The sequence below is a fragment of the Lontra canadensis genome, unplaced genomic scaffold, assembly GCF_010015895.1.
Source record: "Lontra canadensis isolate GAN:19392208 unplaced genomic scaffold, GSC_riverotter_1.0 scaffold195, whole genome shotgun sequence".
In the NCBI taxonomy this organism is placed as follows: domain Eukaryota; kingdom Metazoa; phylum Chordata; class Mammalia; order Carnivora; family Mustelidae; genus Lontra; species Lontra canadensis.
Genome location: NW_022631189.1, coordinates 732614 through 758906, shown reverse-complemented (window position 1 = coordinate 758906; position 26293 = coordinate 732614). Strand labels below are relative to the sequence as shown.

Genomic DNA, 26293 nt, shown 5'->3' with positions numbered 1-26293 from the left:
TAAAGGTGTGTAAGATCTGGATTATGTGGAAACATCAGATGGAGGAGTTCTAGGTTAGGGAAGAACAAAAGCAGATATGGAAATATTATCTATATTCATTTTTTTTCTCCATACGCTTTATATTACATACTTACAGTAAACCTCTTCTTTTTCTCTCTGTGTTCATCAGAACTGGGAATGCTGACACTTGGGCAGCTTTCCTTGTAGTCCATGTTATAATCCCTTTGAGTTTATTGTCTCAAAAGGACACCAAAAAATAAGTCCGAAGAAATAATCAGCAGAGGACACAGTTAGCTAATCCAAAACATAAAACCTCTTGAGGTAATATTCAAATTCCATCATGCAACCTTAATCAACAGGGAAAAAAAAAAAAAAAAAAAGAAAAGAAAAGAAAAAGAAAAAAGAAAGCATGGATTAGCAAAATAATTTAAAAATACAATGATTTGTCATTATTCACAGGACCCATTTTATGCTTATTCTGGCAGGAATTTACATTTGATCCTAAAGCACAGCCCAGGTTAGAGATATAGTTTTTCTGCCCCATCAATAGCTATACCACAATCAAACACGTGTGTCCCACCTGCCTTCCTTACTATGAAGAAATTCTAGGAGCTACAGTTCAGGTGAACTGACGCCAACTTGCACCTAAAAGGGTTCTATTTTGTTAGATTTCGAGCAGGGTTTTTCAATGTGTTTTTTCCATTTTATTTTTTTTAAGTTTATTTATTTAAGTAATCTCTACACCCAAGGTGGGGCTTGAACTCATGGGCCTGGGATTCAGAGGCACTTGCTCTTCTGACTGAGCTGGGCCAGGCACCCCCAAAGTGTGTTTCAGACTTCTTGCATCAAGATGAGCAGGTAAAGCCTGCTTCAGATTAGGATCCTATATAGTAATTATTTACTCCTGTTTTAGATGTGAGGCAACTGAGACATGGAGACATTAAATAAATTAACCCATCCAGGATGTGAACCCAGGCTGTGTGGCTCCAGTCTTGACTCTTAACCACTGTGCTAAGCTGCATTTTATGCATTTTATGCCCTGGGCCCCTGGTCAAAGATATTACAATCTCCCTATAGAACAAATACAATTATGTTATTATCATTCTGCCTGAGGACAAAGGGCTTGAAATGTCAAACTGATGTCACTTTTGCTACACACAGCAGCCCAATCTCTCCACTGATACAAAATAATACCCTTTAAAGAGTTACTTTGCCAGCTTCCCTGGTGACTAATTTTAGGAAGTCACACCGACAGATCTAATAATTGTAAATAAATTATAGTGAAGCAATGATTTTAAATATCTACCAGTAGGCATTGCATATTCAGGTATGGTGAGTTTGAACTGGTTATAAGGGTGCTTCCTTTGAGAGGATTCAAAACCCACTTTGCTAGACTGGATGAATGCAGTCAAGAAGGATTTACATGTAGTTGAATTAGTTGTCAGAAAACATAGATATGTAGCTGACCCACTCCTAAGCTCAGAGTGCCGCATAACAGCAGCTATCTTCTTTAGCTCACCCATTAGACCAGGGTGGACACCTGATCAAAGTCTTGCCTGCAGTCCCAGCGCTCTACTGCCACAGAATCAGAGCAGGTGGAACCTTAGCTCTTCTAAGGCAGATTAACCTTGCCTAGGAGCCCGAGACCCGTATCAGCCCATTCTCTATCTGTAGCAGAAATGACAAGACAGTGGAAGTCACAGTGCTACACTTTCCACACCTATCCCTTGAGAATGTGAGACCCGGGGCATGGTGGGCCCTGCTGGTACCGTATTATGTACGAGCTTGAATGTCTGTTTGTGCCTAACTGTGCACAATCCACAGGAGCAGAACTAGAGGAGGACATCAAGTCTCAGGTCTTCCCTTTGGAAGGGACAATAAGGTATGACATTAAATGGCATCAGAAACAGATGAGGGGGGAAAGAGCTCGGAAGCAGGATAAGTTGTTTCATACAAGATACCCAGAGCACAAGCATAGTAGGCAATTTAGTATAGAGCCCAGCACTTAGGGGGATGCCAATTCTCCTAACTACCTATTCCTATCACCCCTCATTGCACCCTAACGACAGTTAGCTCCACAAGAACCGAGGAAGAAGTTCAAAGCCAACTCTGGGAAGAGACCACTTTTATACTGGAAAATTTGCAGAATCTCAGAAATTTTTACCAGCAGGAGTCTGAAGAGCATATATGGGAGTACATTCAAAGGATTGAGGAGGACTAAATAGGAGATTACTGTGATCCTATAATGGCCACGGTCTTTTTCCAGACCTCCCTGAGAGAGACCTGCACCCATGCACAGGTGTGACTGCCCACTGGGGAAAGAGAAATGTATAGTCCTTTCAAGGGTTACTAGACACTAGACCTAAACTGACACTAATCCCTGAAGATCCAAAGCAGGGCCCACAGGTCAGAGCACCTATCTCATTCCAGGAAAGAGATGAGTGATGAAGTCAACCCTGGTATCCCATGGTGGGTACCATGAGAACACAGGCCCATCCTGTGGTTACCTCCCTAGTCCTAAAATTTTTGTGCAAATGGATATACTTGGTAACTGGCCAAGCTCCCACATTAGTTCCCTGTCCTATGTCATAAAAGCCATACGGAAGAAAGGGCCAGGAAGAAACCCCTGGAACTCTTCCCCTCTCCCTACTATGAAAGTAAACCAAAAGCTGTACCACATCCATGGGAGAAGCTCAGAAATCGGTACTACTATCAAAAACATTGAAGGATACAGAGGCGTTGATTCCTATTATATCTCCTTTTTTTCCTTGCCAAAAGCCAGAAAGATCTTGGAACATAACAACAGATGGTGAGGCCAATCATGGCTGCACTTCTAAATGTGATACTTCTTGCTGGAGAAAATGAGCAAAACCTCTGCTAGCTGGTAGATAACTGCTGACCCAGCAAATGCTTCCTTTTCCATCATCATCAGTAAGAACAGTATGACGCAATTTCCCACCAAGTGCCAGACAGCAGTGCACCTTCAATGTTTTACCTGAGGGCTATTTCTGCACTGCCATAATATAGTCTGGAAGGACCTCGATCATCTCAGTATCCCAAAGATCTCCACACTGGTCCATCACAGGGATGGCATTATGTCAATCGGATCTTGTGAACAAAGAAGTAGCAAGCACTCAGGATGCCTTTGTAAGATATACGTACAAGCCAGAGAATGGAGGATAAAAGCCATGGAAGTTCAGGGATCCACCACATTGACGGTTTCTATGGTTCCAGAGGTCTGAGGCAGGATATTGCATCTGAAGTAAAATTGCTACACTTGGCACCATGTCCACTAAGAAAGACATAACATAACTGGTGAGCTTTATACGTGAATATGCCGCTCTGACTTATATACTGGGTAACCCATGAGGCTGCCAGTTTTTACCGGGGCCTGATTTAAGAGAAGGTTCTTCAGCAGTAAAAGCTGCCCTAACTCTTGGGGCTATGCTTTAGCACACCCACTAGTACTACAAATGACATGGCAGACAGGGATGGGGTAAGAAGCCTCTGACAAGCATCCAGAGAAGAGTAAGAGTTACAGACTCCTTAGGGTACTGTCAATAAGTTTCTTCCATTTGGTTCCTGGCTTGCTACTCAGCTCTGGCAAAGATTATATCCCTGCCCACAGGAAACCAAGAGACTATGTAGTAAGAACAGCCCGTCATGAGAAGTATTATCTGACCAATCAATTAATAAAACTGGACTGTACAAAAGCTTTCCACTTGGTATGCTGAAAGCAAGACTGGGCCTGAGCAGGTCTGGAAGGCACAAGTAAACCGCAGGAAAACCTGGTACTTGTAACACCTTCCTCGTAAGCTCTGGCACCACACACTCATGGAGAGGATCCTACGATCAGTTAGCAGAGGAGAGAAAAGACATGCCCATTTGTGAATGGACATGCACGGTATGCTAGCCCCAACCAGAAATGAGACACTGTAGCTCTACTAAGGGATGGTCCTGACAGAGTGGTGAAGGGAACTCTTCCCATTAGGCACAATTCTGAGCAGTACATGTGGTGCCAGGAGAAATGCATGCCCAAGGTATGTATCTATGCTGACTTGTGGCCAATGGCTAAAGGATAGCTCACTGGTAAAAGAGCTGGAAAGAACAAGATTTGAATTGTTTTTCAAAGGGGAGAGAGTATTCCCATACGTTGTACTTTCATTTTTTGTAAATAAACATTTTAAAAAGTTTAAAAAGGAGGAGAAGGGGCGCCTGGGTGGCTCAGTAGGTTAAACCTCTGCCTTCGGCTCAGGTCATGATCCCGGGGTCCTGGATCAAGCCCTGCATCAGGCTCTCTGCTCGGCAGGGAGCCTGCTTCCCCCCTCTCTCTGACTGCCTCTCTGCCTACTTATGATCTCTCTCTGTCAAATAAATAAAATAAATAAAATCTTAAAAAAATAAAGTAAAATAAAAATTAAAAGGAGAGGTTTGCAGATGTACTGGAAGGAGTGGACATTGGCTGTGCCAAGTTAAGATTATTTTAACTGGTTAGATGACTGAGAAGCAGAAAGTTGTTGAAGGTATTTACCAAACTCAGATCTAAGACTTCTGGGAATTTGTGAGCATCCTGAGAGAATCAATCTATTAGACCTCAAAGAAAAGATGTACTTATTTTCCACTGTGACCTGGCCTGAACTTCGTGGGATCAGAAATTCCAAAGAAGTGCAGAAATATCTGAGAAAATGAAATCACTCTTTCAGAAGCAATTCACTCATCTTGGTGCTATGAATCATTGCTTACACTTCTTTGCTTGCCTTTTTTTTTTTTTTAAGATTTTATTTATTCATTTGAGAGAGAGAGAGAAAGACAGAGAGAGCACAGGCAGGTAAGGGCAGAGGGAGAGGGAAAAGGAGACTCCCCATGGAGCCAGGAGGTGGACATGCGGCTCGATCCCAGGACCTGGAGAGCAAGACCTGAAGCGAAGGCAGATGATCAACCATCTAAGCCACCTAGGCCTCCTCTTTGCTTGCTTTTGATGCCTAAACATGGAAGGTTCCTGAATGATCAAGTATTTGTCATATCAGTTTCTGTAGTACTCATATTCAATCTTAAGGCAATGTCTGTGTTTGCACGGCTCTCTGACAATACAAATCATTTTGTTGACCTGGAGACCCATTAGCAACATATAAACTAGTATCAGAACAGCAATGGTCCCTGACTCAATGCACCTTCAGTTCTCAAAAAGACGCAACTGGCTGAAGCATGATATTCTCCCTGATTTCATCAGTAAGGAAGACTAAACCTGGGCTAAAAACTCTGTTTTTATGTGATAAAATTTGGCTCAATTACCTTCTTGAGTCATTTTCAAATTATTCATAAAATTCACTGAGTAACTTTGCCATTTGAATACAAAAATAATAATCATAAAAATTAAAGGCATATAAAAAAGCCATAGAAAAATATCCATCATCTTAGCACACAACAGACATGTACAGTCAATATTTTTGGCAAATATTTCATTTTTTTCTATATGTCTATAAACATATATGGGTGTGAGAATGTGTCTGTATTATGAGTATGTGTGTACTCATATATTAAAATGATGGAAAATACTGTTTTACAAACTTGTACTTTCAACTCTATAATGTATTTTAATACCAGTAACCATAGTGATGGTTATTATTACTGTGTGCTAGGCACTGGGTTGATATTTAATCTTCACAGTAACCCTAGGAGATACTATTGTCACTCTCATTTTACATGGGAGCTAAAAGACACGGAATTGGGCTAAGTAACTGCTTGAAGTCACTGAGGCAAATAGTTGGCGGAATCAGAACCTGAAGTGATGTCTCATTCCAGAACCTCTGCTTTAACATGACACTATAACCCTTTCCTTCTCAAGACAACGTCGGGTTTGGTGGAGGGATGCTTTCACCAAGAAAACAGTCTAGTCCTGTTAAACTGAAAGCTAAGCCTATCCCTTAGCCATGTGTGGTTTATCAAGCCATCCAACCTGATAAGAAAATGGTCACTGCCCCAGTAAAGTGACCAATCTGGATTTCCAGGAGGAAACTTGGATGTCATTACACAGCGTGGGGAGGGGAATTATGTCTGAATTAAGGAGATTCAGGGGTGCCTGGGTGGCTCAGTGAGTTAAAGCCTCTGCCTTCGACTCAGGTCATGGTCTCAGGGTCCTGGAATCAGGCCCTGCATCAGGCACATTGCTCAGCAGGGAGCCTGCTTCCTCCTCTCTCTCTGCCTGCCTCTCTGCCTACTTGTGATCTCTGTCTGTCAAATAAATAAAATCTTAAAATACATACACACACACACACACACACACACACACACATATATTTGAATTAAAGAAGTTCGGTGGGGCATGTCTAACAGTACTGGTCAATGGAAAACTGGCAACTCAATAAACAGACTTGGATCCTGTGGGAATGAATGTTTGGGGTCCTCCACCAGGAAACTCTGACAAGCTAGGGTGTTGGAAGAGGGTAGGGGAACATAAAATAGGTAATATTATCAACTTGAGGCAAAAGACTAGCCACAGATGCCAAGACTATAGCAATTTTGTTTTAGTTTAGTTTTCTTCTCTGTTTCCTTCTCTGAACACTGGCAGTGGTTCCAGGTGGGAGTGTGAATGCACTGAATACAGTGCCTGTCAGTGACAGACTGTATTTCCCCTGAGTTAGGAACATAAGTGTTATGCCCAAAGTATAAGAGGGAATACTGAAGGACAGGAAGGGGAGGACTCTGCTGGATATCCTCTGTGTCTGTTCAGATCCATATCCACCCTGCTCCACGCCCTGGGATGCTGACCTCGACAGCCTGCACACTTTAGGCCCCCCTGCTTTCTAGCTGCTGGTTGATTTCATGCCTCTGGCATGATGGGGGGCAGGAAACATTTGCTCATCTTGCTCCCTTCTGAGCAAGCTGCAGTTTGGTAGTACTGGTTCCTCCCTCTAAGGCCATAAACTCCTGAGAGATGACTCTGTCCTGTGGGGATAAAATGCTACAATTCTCCACCTCAGTCCTGGACAAGATTAATTAATCTAAACCCTCGTTTCCTAATCTGGAAAATGAGGCTAGCAACACCTACTTCATATGGTTGTTTAAGCATATGAGATAAGAAAAAGACCTAGCTCTGCATAAGTAGTCAATAAATTGGATCTAATACATAGCCATTTGTTTCAAATTACTTTTTATTTCTTTGTTCAAATACTTATTAGGCATTCCTTAGGCATTAAGCAATAGAAAGACAAAGAGAAGAGAAAATCCTACCTGCAAAGACCTTATCTCATGGGGAAGAACGATAAGCAATATAAAAATTTCAATACCTCATTAAGTGTGATGTTACGTGTATGCATGGTATACCATGAAATGACAGAGAAGGGCCACAAACGAAGACTGTTTCTCAGCCTAACTAAAAATAAAGCCAGGCAGATACTGTAGCAGAAGTTTGAAAGAGATCACATTTGCCTGCTTCAATTTTCTCTGGAAAAAGGAAGCTAAAACCATATGTTGGAAATGAGGATGCTGCTTCGAGAAAAACAATGAGATTAAATCACTTGCCACCCAATAATAACTATTATTATTATTATTATTATTATTATTATTTAAAGAAAGAAATCACTTGTCCAAGCTACTATCCGGTTAATGGCTTGGATTTAAGTCCAAATTTGACTACCTCCAAAATCTATAGATACTTGTTTGTTATACTACACTGTCTCGCTTTAAATAAGGTCTTCCTTTCCTTCAAGCTAAATCAATCCAGTAACCTAACAACATTTAATATTTAGTAGCTAAGTTTATTATAAGCCAGACTGTGGCTCCTCACCAAAGCCTTACTGACAGGAAAACCAAGTGAGAAACTGCAGCATGAAAAAGGTAATCTGCCCCAGGGAGTGGGTTCAGGATTTGAACCCAGGTGGTCTGCCTTCAGGACTCATACCACACTGCCTCTACAACATATATATGCTCTAAAGAGTCCTCTGTTAATCAATGAAGGCTCATAAATTTATTCTTAAGTGGTCAGGAGTGAAACTATGAAAAAGATACCCTGCTATGACTATAACCTAATCTATGTTTATTCTGTGAAACTGAAGCAATTAAAATCCTGCAAAATCATCTTACGGCCAGTCAGGGAAATAAAACAGAGAAGAGGACTGATACAAGAACCCAAAACTAAAAACAAATGATAAAAAGGGAAGTTGTTCATGGGGGGATAAAACTTGGAATTTGGGGGGAGGTTCACAGGTATGTTAGGCTTTTCAAAAGAAGAATGGGGGTGGGGGAGCACCTGGCTGGCTGAGTCAGTGGAGCATGCAACTCTTGATCTTGGGGTCTTGAGTTCAAGCCCCACGTTGGATGCAAAGATTACTTAAAAAAAAAAAAATCTTAAAAAAGAAGAAGAAGAAGAATGGGAAAAGAATCTGCCCTCACTCAATCACAATACGGTCTTGCGGATCGGCTCCCTGGGGCAGCAGGCTCACCTACGGGTGGTTCATGTGGCTCTAATGAGACTAAGTTCAGATACTAACTCAGAATGCAAGAACTAACCTCGATATTCACCTAGCCAATCAACTCAGACAAGTCCAACATGGACAAAAAGAAGTGGATGAGATGAGAACAGAACTTTCAGGGACCAGCCAGACTTTAGGAGGGACAGTGATTTGCAAAGGTAGACTAACAGCTAGTAAATATTGTATTTATGTATAGTGATAGTGGTTCTCCTCAAGGGGACAGCGCACAATGCCGTGGTATTTTTGGTTGTCACAACTTGGGGGGTTGCTAAGTGGCTACATGTCAAGGACAATGCTAAACATCGTACAATCACAGGTCAGCCCCTACAACAGAAAGTCATCTAGCCTAAGATGTCAATACCGCTGAGGCTAAGAAACGAGTATCTATTGAGTACTAATGCTAGGCACTATTTGAAGCATGCCTTAGAGCTAACACATCACTTGTTCCTCATAAAGACACATCAATATCTTTACCTGGATTTCACAGATGAACAAACCTAGGCTACAAGGTCCACATTCTCACACAGCTTCAGGGAGTAGCCCCGTATGGTGATCACAGCTCTGACCTGAGAGCCTGGGGTGCACACACTGTCTCTCAATTCCTTACAGTACTACTGCATGTATCCTCTTCTTCTAAATCACCTTTGGAGATACGGGGTGAAGATGGGAGAACGCCAAGTGTCCATTAGCTATCAGATTATAGAAAAGAAAGCCATGCGCAGGAAAAGCAGCTTTCTGATTCTGTCACCAGGAGGGGTCAGGTTTGTGTAGCACTGTACGAGGAGTGGCCTACCTTCATAAAACATCATACGTCAACATCTAACCAAGAGTGTGGGATACAGAATAGGCCCTGAGTATTGGTTCCATCATAAGGACGATCAAGGGCTAAATTGTGAAATAAGAAGGACACAAGAGGGGGCACCTGGGTGGCTGAATGGGTTAAGCCTCTGCCTTCAGCTCAGGTCATGATCTCAGGGTCCTGGGATAAAGCCCCACATGGGATAGAGCCCCGCATCAGGCTCTCTACTCAGCGGGGAGCCTGTTTCCTCCTCTCTCTCTGCCTGCCTCTCTGCCTACTTGTGATCTCTGTCAAATAAATAAATAAACAAAATCCTTAAAAAAAAAAAAAAAGAAGAAGGACATAAGAAAGGATGCTATCACAGGATATAGTTTTTTAAAGGGGGGAGAGATAAAGTTTAAAAAAATCATTAATAGGTATAATTTATTTTTATTCTGAAATAAAAAATAGAAATAGGGATGAAACACCATGACAGAAAACCGTCCAAAATCATGTTATGTTAAAATTTTGTTTTTAAAAATACTGCTTAAAATAGATAAGCATTGATTAAGGCTTTTTTTAATTAAGTTTTTTTATTTCAATTCCAGTATAGTTAATATCAGTTAAAGCCTTTTTTAGAGCATTTTCCCCCTTCACCATTGTGCCTGTCTTTCTGTCCATTATATAAAATTACTGTCCTGGATCTTGTCCATCTCTGTTTCAGACACCTAAAAAAATGTTTTATAAGAAAATCCAAAGATTCTCCAGCTTTTTACCTCTAAAATTTAAGCATAAGTTCTTAACTCCATTTCTTTCACACATCATGGATACTGTTTGGCACAGACTAGTGGACCCTACCCAAAATTACAAGACAGATACGTTTATAATTATCAGTATCCACTCTCAACTAATATGGCAGAGAGGGGTTCTGTAGTTTACACCAAGGCATAAAAGGAAATTAAGAACAATTCTGTTCCAAAAGGCAGGACACAAACCTGGAAGAACTACAAATTTTCTTCAGCAGGGTGACAGGACTGGGTGCTGGATGTTTAGAAACAAGGGTCCTAAAGGAGGGAACTGACAAAGAGACAATAGAAAATCCCTGTTCAGACCTGAGGCATGGCATAGGAATGGTTTGGAAAATGGGGACTGACCCAGAGAATATGAAAAGGAACGGGCATGGGGAAGGGGGCAGGAATTATCCCTGAGAACAGGCCAAGAGAGTTGGGTTTCATTTTAAAACTACATTAAAAGCCCCTTGGGAATTCTTACTCCAAACTAACTAGTTACTTTAATGAAAGCTTACTGTAATTGTATATAATCTGTAACTGTTTTACTTCCGCCTTTCAGAATATTAGCTCCAAACACATCTAGCAGAAACAAAGCACATCTTTGTCACATCTGTAAATTAAATTCACTGCAGAACAGATTAAAAATCTAACAGGATCTGAAAATTGAAGACACATAGTAACCTTCTCCCTACACATAACACAGGATGAATCAGTTACAACTTTTCCTGTTTTCCTTCCTTACTAATATATCCTTCCTCTAATCCCCACCGCACCCCCTCTTTGATTTTTCCCTCATTGTGTAATCACAAAGCAGTCCTAGTCTTTCCAAGGTTTATCACATCTCTTATTTGAGGTACTTTTATTTATCCTGATTCTCTTTTTTTCTAAAGATTTTATTTATTCACCTGACAGAGATCACAAGTAGGCAGAGAGGCAGGCAGAGAGAGAGGAGGAAGCAGGCTCCCTGCTGAGCAGAGAGCCCGATGCCAATGCCCGGCTTGATCCCAGGACCCTGAGATCATGACCCGAGCCAAAGGCAGAGGCTTTAACTCACTGAGCCACCCAGGTACCCCCTATCCTGATTCTTGATAAAGAAAAGTGATACATGAATTAGAAATAAAATATGTGTAAAATAGTCAATTTGGGACACAATATAGAAGAATAGTCTGCACCCAGCAATTTGAAAGGCGTATCCAAAAACTTTGACAAAAGTTACATGAGTCTGTTGGTTTTCCGAAACTGGCTCCATTTAATACAGATATTTAAGGAAAGGACTGAGTGAGGCAGTAGGAGGAACAGCTGACAGTCCTCTGTTTTCCAATACTAGACTCAAAGCTGCCAGGATAAGGAAGACGGTCCTAAACTGAGTCCAGATGATAACATGTCCTTCCATAGGTTCCAGAACTGACAGAGTAGAGATGTTCACTGAAGCTGCAATGCTCTGCTCTATCCTTCTCAGCCTCCTAAGGTCACTGTCTTGGGTTCCCCATTACCAGAACACCAGTCCTATTCCTGGCTTCCCAAGCTTTTCCACTGGAAAGCACACTCCCAGTATATGTTCCAGGAGGACAGGAACAAAGAACACTTTCAAGGATGATTCTTGGAGCACTGTGATCACTGGAGAGTGATGGGTGGATGGATGATTATATGAGAAAAAGGAACGTGGAATTTCACACAATTAGCAGTGGTAAAATACTGCAGGTCCTAAGAAGTCTTGCTCTGGCTCTCTGGCTGGGAAGACTGGGAAAATTGAGGAGGAACCAAAAAGAAAACAACTAAATGCCAAAGAACCCCCCACAAAGATAACAATCACCATCACATTTCATAGTCTCTTTAGAGAACCTCCAATCTGCTCTCTTTCTTTCCTCTCTTACCCCTTGCAATCCATTATTTCCATAGTAACCAGGGTCATTTTCTTCATCACTATAAATCTGATAATTTCACCCTATCGCTTAAATCCCTTCTATTGCTTCCCATTGCCCTTAGAATAAAATCCAACTCTGAATTATTGCTAATAACCTACAAACACTCGCATGGCCTAATCTCTTATCTCTCCAGCTGCATCCCACCAGTGCCTCCCACAACCCTACTCACTAGACTCCCGTGGGAACAGCCTCCTTCCTACTTCTCACACACACTGAGCACTCTCCCATCTCATCTCTTGTAACTGTGTCCCCTCTGACTAGCATTCTCTCTCTCCAGCTCGTCACACTGAGGCTTTGTTCAAATGCCACCTCCTGCAACAAGCCTTCAGGACCACCTAACTACAGTGCTCCTTCCCCAAAATAATTTGTCATCACCCTGGTTTTTTCCATTTTAGCATTCATAATCATCTAAGATTACATCTTGTAGGTTGAGAACCTCCCTGACTAGACTGTAGAAATTGTGACTTTCATACTGCCATGTACTGGGTGGTACACATTTTATTTATTCTTTCAACAAACAGGTGGAGAGAGGTATGTAAAAATTCCCATTTGCCAAAAATTCCCATTTTCCTCTTTACTAGATTAATTCCATTATTAAACATACTAGTATGCTACAGTACTCGAACAAAATCCTGAAAAATACAGATTTATTTAACAGATACTTACACAGTGTTTACCATGTGCTAGAGATGTGTAATTAGTCTGGGCCCCATCTTTTATTATTTGTATGAACGATCCATCTGATGTGCACCCTTAACTAAGGCTTTTGAAAACAAGGAGAACTCAGTGTAAACAAAGATGCCTATACAGTGTGATAAAGGAAACTTTACTCCAAAGCAAGTATTTTTTTTTAAAGATTCTTTTTTTTTTTTTTTAAAGATTCTTCTTCCGAAAGCAAAACTTTACTGGTTAGCACAAAAGGAGAAATTTAAATAATAGTATGATTTGAATCTAAATTTAAATTGTAGTATATTAGCTTTAAGTCCTGACTTACATTAGCTACTTATTAGTAAAAATAATGTGCAGATTTTTACCTTAAAGTTGTAACATTAAAAAAATTAGGACTTTTATATATATTTTCCCTACCAACTCTTTCCTACCAATAGAAATTGCAGCTTCATCCTAGGAATGGTAAAATAAATTTAGTCAACACCTGTAAACACTCATAATCAAGAACAAAGAGAGTAAGTTAGGCTAATGCATGTCCTAGAATGGAAAAACCCCAGTCGAGGTTTGGGAGGCAACAAGAGAGAAAATTAAATTTCAGAAATGTCTATAGACGTCCTAGAGACAAGTTTTAATTTATCAGAAAAAATCACACACAAAATAAAAGCATTCACTCAACTGGATTATGTGCAAGGACATGTTGGTAATGAAATGAAACAAAATATATTGAACCAGATGCTGATATCAAATAATAAAACTGGAAGCTTTACACAATAGATAAACTCAAGTATCTTCCATCCATCTCTTTTCTCTGAAGAACTAAAAGCTTCTGGCATATAACTTCTCCGTATATACAGGAAAATAAGAAAGAAGTATGAACATTTTATTAGTTTAAAAATAAGGGAAAGCAAGTAAACTACATTCTGCAGACCAGAAAGAGGAAGAGAAAGTTCAGTCTTACCCAGTTCAGAAAACAAAGCAGAGTGACATTATTTGTGTGTAGAGATGCAAAAACAAAATAAAGCTAGGAATAATTCCCCCACAAGAAAAACCAAAGCTGCAGATGTTGCTCCATAAAGTCTGTCTTGCCCTACTGGTTTTGTGTATCTTTTTAAACTTCTGTGTGTCCAATTACGTGGGTGTTGGGTATGTTGCTCTCCCTACACCTCTTTCCTTCTCTGAATCCAGATCTCAGTATCTTCATTTGGATCTTTTTATGTAGTACTGAATTTACCCCTGCCTTCTTCCTTAAATTTCCATATTGTAGAAATGATTGTTGAAGCTCAATATTTAATGATTTAAAGACCTATAAAATAGAACTTTAAGCTCACTTTTACTTAAAAAACAAAGAAGTGGGTGTCATTTTTCCTTAAAAAAGTAACTGGAACTTTTATGTGCGTGATATTTGTCCTCCAGGAGCTAATACGTAGCAAAAAGAAAAGATAAGCGCCCAAAGAATTACTATGTAAAACATTCTCTAAGAAAAGTATGAAAAGGGGCGCCTAGATGGCTAAGTGGGTTGAGCCTCTGACTTCAGCTCAGGTCATGATCTCAGGGTCCTGGGATCGAGTCCTGCATCGGGCTCTCTGCTTGGCAGGGAGCCTGCTTTCTCCTCTCTCTCTCTGCCTGCCTGTCTGCCTACTTGTGATCTCTCTCTGTCAAATAAATAGATAAAATCTTAAAAAAAAAAAAAAAGTATGAAAAGTTTCTAGAATTCAGAGGAAGGAAAAACAAAACAAAACACTTCCCACTGAACTTTTCTAGGTATCTGGGGTGACTGTAACATGTGAGGGAGGATCTGTAGGCTGGGCACTCAAAACAGAAAGGGCAGCAAAAGTCCTCGGTACAAAGAATAGCCATTCGTTCAATTTGTCTGAATTCCTGCCCACTTACAGGAAAAGATCCACTGCACTTGGTAAAAACAGAAAGAGAATCTGTCACAACATTCACCTTTAGCTTTTACATGGCATTATCATTAAAGCCTTATTTTACAAGTATAAACTGGAAATCACTTTTCTTACATATAGGAGCCAGAGGTTGGAAAAGTGTGTTTGAATCATGTAGAGAACTCTGAATGCCAGGCTTCTCACTCTGGATTTCATTGTGCAGATGAGGATGTAAAGGCATTCGAAAAGGTAATTTGAAAGGTTGTAGGTGTAGAGAATGGAATGAAATGGAGGAAAGCTTAAAGAAACCGGGGTTTGGCAATAATAGGAATGGCAGGTTTGCAAAAAATTGACCTAAGAAATAAGTAATAGCTATTTGCATGTGGAGTGCAAGGTAGAAGGAGGCATTAAGATTGCCTCAAGGTTTTATTCCTAGGTAATCAGAATAAATATTTAGGAATGGGGGGGGAGGGGAGAGCAAGGCAAAATGACAGCAAATTGGTTTAAGTAAATACTAGCCCGAGCTGGAAATGTCTGCATCAGATGCACAAATCTGACACCTTCCAGTGCCAGGCACTGTTTCCAGGCACTTAGGATACAGCAGTGAACACAACGGGCAAGCACCACAGCCCACATGGAACTTACCCTCCAATGGCAGACAAGAGATAATGAACAAGTAAATAGAGAGATAAATATATATTATAGGAAGAGTGGGGTTGTATGGAATTTTAATTAGGAGGGTCTGACTGAGAGTGACATCTAAACAAATACCTAGAGGTGAGGGAGTGAACCACGCAAAGCGCCAAGAAAGAGTCAGCAACTAACATAGAAATATCTTCATATAGTTTCACTCTTGATGCTTTTGAAGTTAGCAGCAATTGCAGTGTATCTCTTTGGTGACCCAGTCCTATTTCCTTGGGCTAGTATGTAGTGTTCCACTTCCTGACTCTGTCCTACCAGATCAAGAAAACTTCACCAATAACACAGTTGATAACAAACTGCCTAGTAGGTCAATTTGTTTACACTGGCTGTTTATGTTCCCTACCTGGGAGAAAAGGACTACATTTTAAAACAACAAAACCAAAGCACTGTTAGAACATGTTTGTACAAAGCTTAAGAAGACAATCATCTTGTTCTCAAAGCAATCATTGATGTAGCAACTTTTGAAACTTGTGATTTAAATCAAAGGTGAAGAATGATTATGAATCATGCACTTAAGCTACCAAGGAGGATGCTGCAGAGAGAAAAACCATTCACAGTACCATAAAACTGTCAAAAATAAAAACAGTACAATTATCAAAACCAGAATTGCTATCATTCTTTGATTTTATGATTTGTCGTTCAGCAGAACTGAATTGTAGGCTAAATTATGCGTTTTATTGATTCTGGATCCTGGGACCTCATCCTTATCTGTGAAGGGCAGCTGTTGTGATTTTTCAGGTTCCCTTCAATTCCAAGATTCCATGTGGCTAATTACCATTCCTATGATGTTTAGGTTATTTGTGTATTTGGGTACTCTGGTTTACCTCCTTTTGTAGTAATAGTACAAATAAGCACCCATCCCAAGTAATACAACTTGTAAGTTTTGTATAAAAGTGATAATGACCTTCTTTTAAACAAATCTACCAGAGCTTGGTGTTTAAAATGAGGATACCCTCTCTGAACGTGCTGCCTTTTTTCATCCCTCTTTTAGAACAGCCTTTAAGACACTCGGGCTTCTGCATCATTTGAGGGAGGATTAGATTTTAAACCAGGTGGATGATCACATCTCTAGTAGATGAGAAAAGTAATGAGACCTTATCTGGTGGGATTCAGTCTCTGAAATTCCAAAGGAGTTCCCAAACATTTCTAGCTACGACTCCGAGGAAAGATTTTCCGGTGTTGACAGCGTTATAGATTAATGCCCATCTAAATGCATAATAAAGAAAATAACCAACGTTATTGTGGACTATGCGTCAGGCGGAATTAAGTACTGATTAATCCTCGTAACAATACTTTAAGGATGGAACTATCACTATTCTCATTTTACATGTGCAGAAACAAAGTCATAGAGAAATTAAACAGATTGCTCAAGTTTTCACAATTAACAAAGAGATTCGAACCCAGGCACTCTAGCTTCAAAGCCTGAAATCTTAACTTTCACCATACACTGCCTATATAAATCCTGGCGTCCCTGTTTAAGTAACAGTCCATTACCAGTCGCACTCTTCTTGCAAACTGAAAAACACGAAGTCAAAATAAAGCTGCACTGCAAATTCGTTATCGAGCTTCTCCTCCAGTCCTGAACCACGAACTAGACTCTTAAAGAATATAAAATCTCAGTACCTGAGGTCTCTCGAGATTTAGGGAAGAAGTGTGTGGAGCAACCCAAATGTGTTCTGTCCCGGCGGTAATGCCGTGAACAAGTGCTGCAAAACTAGAGCCGGACCCGGTGTCTCCCTGCCTCTGGGGGTTCACGCCAAGGGGCCGCCCAGCCGCACCACGCGCTCCTACTAAGCACGGAAGTGGCCCAGGGGCCGGTCCAACCAAACCACACCTGGCTCGAACGCGCCCGCGGGGTTCCTTCACCTGGCTCTCGCGGCGCCCAGACCCCTTCCCGTACTTACCTTCGTGGACCCTCGCCCGACGCATAGCGAGCGGGAAGCGCCACCAGAGCTGCGCCACACTCTACCAGCCTCGGCGCCGAACCTCCCACCCGCAGCGGGGGCCCCCCACCTTCCCCCCACCCTCCCCGCCTTGGCCCGGCCTCCTGACTCCGCCCCTCGCATCAGGCCCCGCCCACACCAATCCACGGAACCGTCCCGACCACTAGTCTGCTCCAAGGCTAGGGGCGGGGCTTATGCACACTCAGCTCCGCCCCTCGCTCGCTAGAAAGCGGTGGACCCGAGTGAAGCCACAGTGTGGATGCTGCCGGGAGGCTGTAAATAAATAAAGCCAGGAGGGCTTGAGGGTGTGTGACCCCGAGGGAGGGAGTGCTGGACGCAGGCCGAGGGAACCGAGGAGACAGGCAGCCATGTGGCAAGATGAGGAAAGAGACTTGGGAGGGGAAAGTGAAGGCCCTCTCCCCAGGTTCCAGCTGACGTGTAGGACTGGGTGAGACATCTTGAAGCAACGGAGTTTATACTTAATAAGCGCATTAGCTAATCTGGTTCTCCTTAGGTAGGGTAGGACTCATGAATTCCGGGCTCCATGCATGAGAAATCATAGGAACTAGGGTTGAGAGGGGGAAAAAAAGCAATCGAATTCTTTACTGATCTCCAGCACACATCCTCGTTTTTCATTTTGGGGAAAATTCTGGAAAGGACTCTCAGTAGGAATCACTTCAGACTCACTCATTCCTTCTCTCCTCAAATAGCTCAGGCACTTTTCAAGAGAGCATACTCAACGCAGGTTGAGTTTGGCATTAATGCCCATGGTGTACTGCAAGGTTTGTGACTACATGTATGGATAAAGGAAAAAATCAGACCACTCAGAAGGAATTATTTTAACTATTAATTTATTTGATTTTTGAACGTGAAAAACTATTTGAGGAATCAAGTCAAACACTAGTTAAATTATGGTGGGGAAACACAAGGCCCACTTTGCTAACAAGCAGCATTTACTGGGAGAATTTCAGAAAACAGTACCAAGAGGCCAGCCTAGCTGTGTGGCCCTAAGGGAGGTCACAATATCTAAAGCCCCAGATCTGCTTATCTTTAAAATAAAGAGATTGGGCCAGGTGACCTCATGACCTCTAAATACCCTTCCAAACTTAATTTCATCCTGCAAGATTCAGCAATTAAGGGCAAAGGACCATAAGGAAAGTGCTGTCCAGTCAGGAGCCACACAGAGAAATTGGGGATTTTTAGAAAAAGCTTCAGGGATCTCTGGCATCACTTCATTCAAGCTCTCCTTTCAGACTTTTCTATTTGCAATAATGATAACTCTTGTCCTAGCTCAAAACCTCTGACTCTTCCCTCTCAATTCTCACATTTGGTCAGCAGGTCCTTGGCTTTTTTCATGATAGAGTCTCTTCAGTGAACCTTCTCACTTTCACTGCCATCTCCGAATAAAGTACAAAACCAAAGAACTCAGGTTCTTGGATCTGACCCTCACCTATTTTTTTCTAACTAATCTCCAAGTACTCTCTGGCAGACTGCTTCTTCACTCTGTAGTATCCACAACATACAGCCAACATTCCTGCCACTGAACATTTATATCCACTGCTTCCCAGCTCAGAATATTTCTTAGTCCTAGCTACCTATTCAGATTATGATAGCTCAGCTCAGGGACCTCTCTATCCAATAAAATGCTATAACACTTAGGATCTGCACCATTCAATGTGGCACTTAGCAGGCCTACCTTGTTTTGTTTTGTTTTTTCTGTTATTTATATTTATCTCTAAAACTAAACTGTAAGCTCCTTCCTGGATAACCCCAGGCTCCAGGCAGTTAAGTAAAAAAAAAGCTATTTTCAGTATCTCAAAAGCCTAAAAGAACTTATATATTCATCTATAATTAGGCTATTCAAATTACCTATAACTGTAAGATTCTGGTTTTTTTAATTAAGAAAATTTATATTTTTATTTTCATTTATTTTTTATTTTTTAATATATATATATATATTTAAAGATTTTATTTATTTATTTGACAGAGAGATCACAAGTAGGCAGAGAGGCAGGGGGAAGCAGGCTCCCCGCTGAGCAGAGAGCCCAACACGGGGCTTGATCCCAGGACCCCAAGATCATGACCCGAGCCAAAGGCAGAGGCCCAACCCACTGAGCCACCCAGATGCCCCTATATTTTTATTTTTTAAGTAATCTGTATACCTAACATGGGGCTCAGACTAAACCCCAAGATCAAGAGTCACATGTTCCAGTGACTGAGCCAGCCAAGAGCCCCAGATTCTGTTTTTATCTGAAATTATGTGACACTGCAATAACACCTATTACTTCATGTTAACCAAAGCTCTGATAGGCAGTTAGATGTGACTGATTTTTAGAAAGGGGAAACAGAAGTGCCTGGCTGGCTTGTCAGGAGAGCAGGTGACTCTTCATCTTGGTCAGGGTCTTCAGTTCAAAAGTTCAAGTCCCACGAAGGATGTAGAGATTACTTAAAAAAAAAAAAAAAGAAAGAAAGAAAGTAAAGTAAAGGGAAAATAAATTGCTATTAAATAAGACTTGGTTTGAAGTCTGAATCTATAAGATTCACAGAGGTACATAAAAAGTAGCCGACCCATTCTTTTGTCACCCCATTGCCAAAACAAGTGACATACACAGAGTAAGTGCTTAAGAAGATAGTCATTAGTCTATGATTATTTTCAGCTTTTGTTAAGCCCTCACTCTCTCCTTTGCTTTAATTAAAATACTGGTCTTTTCTTCTCATGCAAATAAGATTGTAAGAGTTGCCCTTCAATTTCAAATAAATTCTGAAGAATAAGATAAACAAGAATCACACAGTGCTTCTCAGAGTTGGACTAGAAAGGTTTCTGATGTCCAAGAAATAAACCCTCAAATCATGGTAAACTGCCTATGTTAAGATGCCCTACATACTACTCACATCTTTAGAGAGTAAATTTTCCTTAACTGCAACCTTACCCAGATGACAAAAGTAGAAGCAAGACCAAGTTTGCAGAATGACTACCAAGTAAGAGTGAAAACTGATTTGCAATCTATCAATGGCCCCTTGTGTTTTGAAAATGTCACTGGCATGTTTAAAGGAGGCCCCAGAGCTCTGAAGTCTGGCCCAAACAATCTATAAATCACTACTCACAGTAAACCTTTATAATATTCTGGATGTTTAGAAAGTATTAAATAGGCAGATTAAACAACAGTCACACTTCATTTTATAGACTGGTTGTACCAGAGGCTACTGGTTATAGACTCTTGGAATGTTTCTCTTCCTCTTCTAAAAATGTGAAGTAATTATTAAGATTAGAGCCTTAAGGAAACTTCTAAATCTGGCCAAGATGTAATAACTAGGACCATATTTACTCTCCTACCTGAACCAACAACAGCAACAAAAAGAAGCCAGACAAAATATATAAAAACAACAGTTTTCAAGATGGGTATCAGGCAAATGAAGGAGACTGATGTCTCAGAGATGGGGAATGAACAAGATTTGCCCCAGCTTATCACCTCAGAGAACTTACAGGCCATGACTGTAAAAGAGGGAACTGCAAGAACTATGAGACCAGGGAGAACAAGACAGCTAGAGTTCATAACTCAGATAGGGAGAAAAGATAACAACACAGAGAATCCCAGAGATCTGCTGAAGTTCTTCCTTGAGAATTCAACAGTACTGATCAGTGTACACTTGTCCTCAAGGTCATGGAAAGAACAAACCATCTCAAAGCATTAAAAGGAAAAGTATTAGGCACTCACAGAGGGCCAGGAATAATGGCTATTCACACCAAGCCAACTAGAAACCTCCCAATTCAATGAAATAGAGTACTTAGAAGGGTCTTGCTGTAGTATTGGGGCGTAATTAGCTCTAGACTAAATGCTGCTTGGGTGCTGCCAGAAAAATAAGAAGTAAGATCCAAAAGGATCAAACTATTTTAAAGTTATTTAACTGCATCTCAAATTAGAGTTCAGGTGTGCTTATAAAAATACAAAAATATTCAGCACCCAATAAGCTAAAATTCACAACATCTGCCATTCAATCAGATATTGCAAGGCATGCAAAGAAACAAAACTATGGCTCATGATGAGAAAAATCAATCAGTGAAACTAACAACTGAAAAGCAGTTAGAATTAGCAGACAAGAACATTAAAACAGTTATTATAGGGGCGCCTGGGTGGCTCAGTGGGTTAAGCCTCCGCTTTCGGCTCGGGTCATTATCCCAGGGTCCTGGGATCAAGCCCTGCATTAGGCTCTCTGCACAGCAGGGACCCTGCTTCCCTCTCTCTCTGCCTGCCTCTCTGCCTACTTGTAATCTCTCTCTGTGTATTACTTATAAATAAATAAAATCTTAAAAAAATTTTTAAAGTTATTATAATGGTAATATATTTTAAAAATTAAGTAGAGACAAGGAAGGTATAGAAAAATTTCTAAATCCGGGGCACCTGGGTGGCTCAGTGGGTTAAAGCCTCTGCCTTCAGCTCAGGTCATGATCTCAGTTCCTGGGATTGAGCCCCGCATCTCACAGAGAGCCTGCTTCCTCCTCTCTCTCTGACTGCCTCTCTGCTTTGAGATCTCTGTTATCTCTGTGTGATCTTGTGATCGCTGTCTATCAAGTAAATTAAAAAAAGGTTTTTAAATAATGTAAAATAAAAGAACATTTAAAAAAAAGAAGGAAAAATTTCTAAATCCAATCTAGAGATGAAAACAACAATCTCTAAGTTGAAAAATACATTGGATGGGATTAATGGAAGAATAGACACTGCAGAAGAAAGGATTAGTGAACTTGAAGACACATGAAATAAAATTTCCAAGATGAATTATAGAGAGAAAAAGGAATTAAAAAGAGAATCAATAAGCTATGGGAAAACTTTAAGCAGCCTAACATACTTGTAGCTGGAGTCTATGAAGGAGACGATAAAACTGAGCTGGGGAAAGATCAGAATAGACATTTGAAGAAATATGACTTACATTTCAAAATTTGATGAGAATTATGAACCCACAGATCTCACAAGCTTGATGAACCCAAACATCAGAAACACAAAGGAAACCAAAACAAGATATTTCATAATACAATTACTAAAAACCAGTGATAAAGCAAAAAAAGGGGGGAAAAGACATACTATATATGGAGAAACGAGAGTAAAATTGACAGATTTCTTGTCAGAAACGTGCAAGAAAAAGACAGTGAAGCAACATCTTTGAAGTCCTGAACTTCAAGTCCTGAGTGTAGAATTCTACACTCAGCAAAAAATATCTTTCAAAATTCAAGATAATATAAAGATTTTTTTTTTTTCAGATGCAGAAACTGAAAGACTATAACAAGAAAACTTGCACTACAAGAAATGTTAAAGGGAGTCCATCAGACACACAAAAAATGACTCCAGATATCTGGAAATATGTACCACGAATGAAGAACAGTGGAAATAGTAAAAGAGATATGTTTGTTTGTTTGTTTACAATTAGAATCTTGTAAAAGATAATAACTATTTAAAACAACAAGCATAATCATTTATTGTGGGTTTTATAGCCTATATGTAAGTAAAATGTATGACAACAATAGCATAAAGTTTAGGTGGAGAGACATGGAAGTATATTATTGAAAGGTATATTGTATAATTAGGTGTAAGCCTCCTATAAGTGATATGGCATAATTCATTTGAAGATAGACTATAATAAATTAAAATAGTATACTCGAACCCCAAAATAAGGTAGGAAAAGAAGAAAGAGGACACAAAGAACACATAAGACAAGTAGAAAACAAGTAACAAGAGGACACACATAAACTTAACTCATATCAATAATAACATTAAAAGCAATAGTCAAAACAACAGAATTAAAATTTGTCTTACTGGTAAATAAAACAAGACCCAATTATATTTCACATACAAAAAACTATTCTTCAGATATGAAGACACAAATAGGTTAAAAGTAAAAGGATGGAAAAATATACCATAGTAACATTAGTCAAAAGAAAGCTGGAGCAGCTATAATAATATCACATAAGGTAGACTTCAAAGCAAATAATATCACCAGGGAACAAAAAGATCATTTCATAACTATGAAGAGATCAATTCACCTTGAGGACATAAAAGTCCTAAACATTTATGGGGGTGCCTGGGTAGCTCAGTCGGTTAAGCATCTGCCTTCAGCTCAAGTCATGATACCCTGTCCAAGACCAAGCCCCACATGGAGCTCCCTGCTCAGTGGGGAGGCTGCTTCTCCCTCTCCTCTGTTCCTTCCCCTGCTTGTGCTCTCTCTCTCTTGCTCTATCAAATGAGTAGATAAAATCGTAAAAAAAAAAAAAAAGGTCCTAATCATTTATGTATCTAGTAACAGAGTTTCAAAATAAATGAGAAAAAAAATGAGACAACTTAAAAGAAAAATAGGCATATGCTATTTTTAGAGGTTTTAAAAACTCTTATAATAACGGTACAAAATTAGCAAGGATATTGTCTTAATTAGCTTGGATTGCTATACCAAAATACCAGACTGTGTAGCTTATAAACAAATGAAATTTAATTTTCATGGGTTCTGGAGACTGGAAATCAGAGATCAGGGGGCCAGCAGGGTTGAGTGAGGGCCCTTTTCCTGATCTATGGCCAGCATCTTCTCTTTGTGTCCTCACCTGATAGAAGGGAAAAAGTTATTCTGTGGGATCTCTTTTGTAAGAGTACTAATCCTATTTATGAGGGCTCCACCTTCATGACCTAATTACCTCCCAAAGGCCCTACCTACTAATACCATCACCTTTTGAGGTGAAGATTTCCACGTATGAATTTGAGGGTAGATACAAACATTCAGACCATAGCAGATATAAAAGATCTAAACAATACTATTAACCATAAAAGATCTAAACAATACTATTAACCATCTTAACCTGACATTTATAGATCACTAAAAGACATGAGAATATAATTCTTTTTGAGTACACACAAGATACTTACCAAGTTAGACCATATATACTGGGCCACAAAACAAGTTTGAATAAACTTATGAGGATTTAAGGCATACTAAGTATGTTCTCAAACTACAATGAAATTAAATTAGAAATCAATAACAGAAAAACATCTGGAAAATCTCCAAGTATGTGAAATCAATATATAATTCTAAGTAACCCATGGGTCAAAGAAGAAATCAAAAGGAAGCTAGGAAATATTTTGCACTAAATGAAAATTAAAACACAACATACCCAAATTTGTGGGTTGCAATAAAACAGTACTTAGGAGACAATAGCATAAAAAAAAAAGAGAGAAACTTCTCAAATCAGTGACCTCAGTTTCTATCTTACTAAACAAACGGAGCAAATTAAAGCAAAGTATTATACAAAGAAAGAAAGTAATAAAGATCTGAGCACAACCAATGAAAGAGAAAAGAGAAAAGTCAATGGGACCAAAAGTTAATTAAAAAAAAATTAGTCAAACTGCTAAACCAGACTAATCAACCCACACACAAAAAGACAGAGGAGCACCTGGATGGCTCAGTCAGTTAAGCCTCTGACTCTTTATTTCTGCTCAGGTCATGATCTCAGAGTCCTGGGATTGAGCCCCGCTTCAGGATCTGTGCTCAGCATGGCGTCTTCTTGTCCCCTCCCTCTGCTATTCCCCATTCAGGCTCTCTTTCTTTCTCTCAGACAGATAGATAGATGATAGATAGACAGATAAACAAACAAATAAAATCTTTAAAAAATAATAAAAGGGGAGAACCTGGGTGGCTCTGTCAGTTAAGTGTCTGCCTTTGGGTCAGGTCATGATCCTGGAGTTCTGGGATCAAGTTCCGAGTCAGGCTCCCTGCTCAGCATGTAGTCTGCTTTTCCTTCTCCCTCTGCCACTCCTCCCTGCTCATGGTCACTCTTTCTCCCCCTCTCAAATAAATGCATAAAATCTTTTTTAAAAGGTGGGGGGGTATGCCTGGTGGCTTAGTCGGTTAAACATCCAACTCTTGATCTCCAGGTTGTGAGTTCAAGCCCTACATTGGGCTCTACACTGGGTATGAAGCCTACTGAAAAATAAATAAATAAATAAATAACTGTTCTTCAATGAGGCCTTTCCTATATAAAATAGGCCTTCCTCTGTTACCTCTATAATAGTGGCTTGTTCATTTTCGTCATAGCACTGCGATCACAATTTGCTCTTTATTTCACTGTTTACTGTTCCCCTGTTCTTGCCCCATTAGAGTTCAAGGTCCATGAAAGTAAAATAACATATCCATCTTGTTTACCATAGCATCTGCAGGGCCTGGGGCATATAACGATGGGGTGCAAATCATTAAATGAATGGACCACTTTCTTAAGTCCCTTCAAGTCTGCCTCCACACCCTGTCTGGCATTTGTCCCTTTCCTACACTCTGATAATATAGGTCTGAGCCTCCCTGTTGTGCTAACTTTTTTAATGGTCTGCCAGACTCCTCTCTTTTTCTTTTTCTATTCAGATTGTAGAATGTTGTCTAAGACAATTTAATTCTAGCCACATCATTTTCTCTGTTCAAATCCTGTAATAATTTTAATACAATCTTTATCAAAATTCTAACAGCCTTGTTTTACAGAAATGATCCTCAAATTCACATAGAATTGCAAAGGGCCCTATATAACCAAAACAATATTGAAAAAGAACAAGGCATCAAAGTTTTTGATTTCAAAACTTACCAGAGTTATAGTAATGAAACCAATAGAACACTTACACAAGGATAGGCCTATTAGCCACTGGGATAGAACTGAGTCCATAAATAAGCCCATATATCTATGGCCAACTAATTTTCAGCAAGGGTGCTAAGATCATTCAGCAGGGAAAGGGTAGTCTCTTCAAATAGTGGCTGGCCAACTGGATATCCATATGCAAAAATATGAAGTTGGATTCCTACCTCACACTCTATATAAAAACTCAAGATTGATTAATGACCTAATATAAGAGTTAAAACTAAAACACCTACTAGGATGGTAATAATAAAAAAATAATAAAAAAAGAGTGGAAACCAAGTGGGGGTGAGGATGTGGAAAAACTGGAGCTCTTGTATATTGTTGGTAGGAATGTAAAATGGAGCAGCTACTGAGGAAAACAGTTTGTCAGTTCCTCAGAAAGCTAAACACAGAATTATTATATTACCCAGCAATTCCACACCTAGATATATACCCCAAACAACTGAATACCTGTACCCCAAACAATATTTACATGTACATT

General features: G+C 40.0%; 1 protein-coding gene across 5 annotated transcripts in view; it reads right to left on the bottom strand.

Annotated features, from left to right (window-relative positions):
* Positions 1-26293, bottom strand: part of LOC116861374 (serine/threonine-protein kinase Sgk3) — a 139665-nt gene that overhangs the window by 69461 nt on the left and 43911 nt on the right. For 2 of the 5 annotated variants that reach the window (XM_032847907.1, XM_032847911.1), the window contains exons 1-2: positions 17124-17202; positions 135-347 (exon numbers count right to left, since the gene is read on the bottom strand). In XM_032847907.1, coding sequence (XP_032703798.1) covers positions 135-212 — 78 coding nt within the window. In that variant the 5' untranslated portion in view covers positions 213-347; positions 17124-17202. Of the gene's footprint in view, positions 1-134; positions 348-6742; positions 6754-16842; positions 16945-17123; positions 17203-26293 lie in introns of those variants that run through there. The other 3 variants (XM_032847910.1, XM_032847909.1, XM_032847908.1) reach the window with 3 other exon arrangements.